This window comes from Palaemon carinicauda, chromosome 1 (genome assembly GCF_036898095.1).
Source record: "Palaemon carinicauda isolate YSFRI2023 chromosome 1, ASM3689809v2, whole genome shotgun sequence".
NCBI classification, from domain to species: domain Eukaryota; kingdom Metazoa; phylum Arthropoda; class Malacostraca; order Decapoda; family Palaemonidae; genus Palaemon; species Palaemon carinicauda.
The window spans coordinates 120,590,232-120,590,750 of record NC_090725.1 but is presented as its reverse complement, the minus strand read 5'-3'; the positions used below and the strand labels follow the sequence as shown (position 1 = coordinate 120,590,750).

Genomic DNA, 519 nt, shown 5'->3' with positions numbered 1-519 from the left:
TGCTAATCTATCTTAATAGTTATGTTGGCAAAAATATATAAAAGACATGCTATCTTTATTGTAATGTTAACATTTTAATGTAGCAGTGTATGAAAATATCTAATGATGAAAAACGCTAATTTATTTTATAGTGTTAAGTATAGTGGAAGTAGTGTACACACTCGTAAATTTATGCCAAAACGCTTGTACAAAACATACATCAGTTTACATAAGCATTAACGTCTTTTCAGTATTCAGTTTTACTAAGTCCGGAACCCATGAAATGTAAAGTAATAAGCATTTATGAACAACTTAATGAGAATGTGATGGCGAGGATTTAAATTTGTGCAGGTATAGGAGCCTACCCTTTCTTTTTGTATTACAAATATTCCTAATGGTTTTTAGTTTTCTGTGAAATATAGTAAAAGTTATGTCATTGATGGTTACATGCATTATCTACAGAACTATTCATTTTCCACTGCAGGTCCTAGAAGTATGGAAGGGATGAAAAACGGCGAATTCATCCACATAGTTACCCCT

The 519-nt window shown here is 31.2% G+C and overlaps 1 protein-coding gene across 1 annotated transcript in view; it reads left to right on the top strand.

Moving 5' to 3' along the window:
- Nucleotides 1-255: 255 nt before the first annotated feature.
- The window catches only part of LOC137656611 (serine dehydratase-like), a 31,069-nt gene continuing 30,805 nt past the window's right edge, over nucleotides 256-519 (top strand). Inside the window, exons 1-2 of the mRNA XM_068390807.1 lie at nucleotides 256-330; nucleotides 464-519. The exon at nucleotides 464-519 is cut by the window's right edge and continues 117 nt beyond it. Coding sequence (XP_068246908.1) covers nucleotides 475-519 — 45 coding nt within the window. The 5' untranslated portion in view covers nucleotides 256-330; nucleotides 464-474. The remainder of the gene's footprint in view (nucleotides 331-463) is intronic.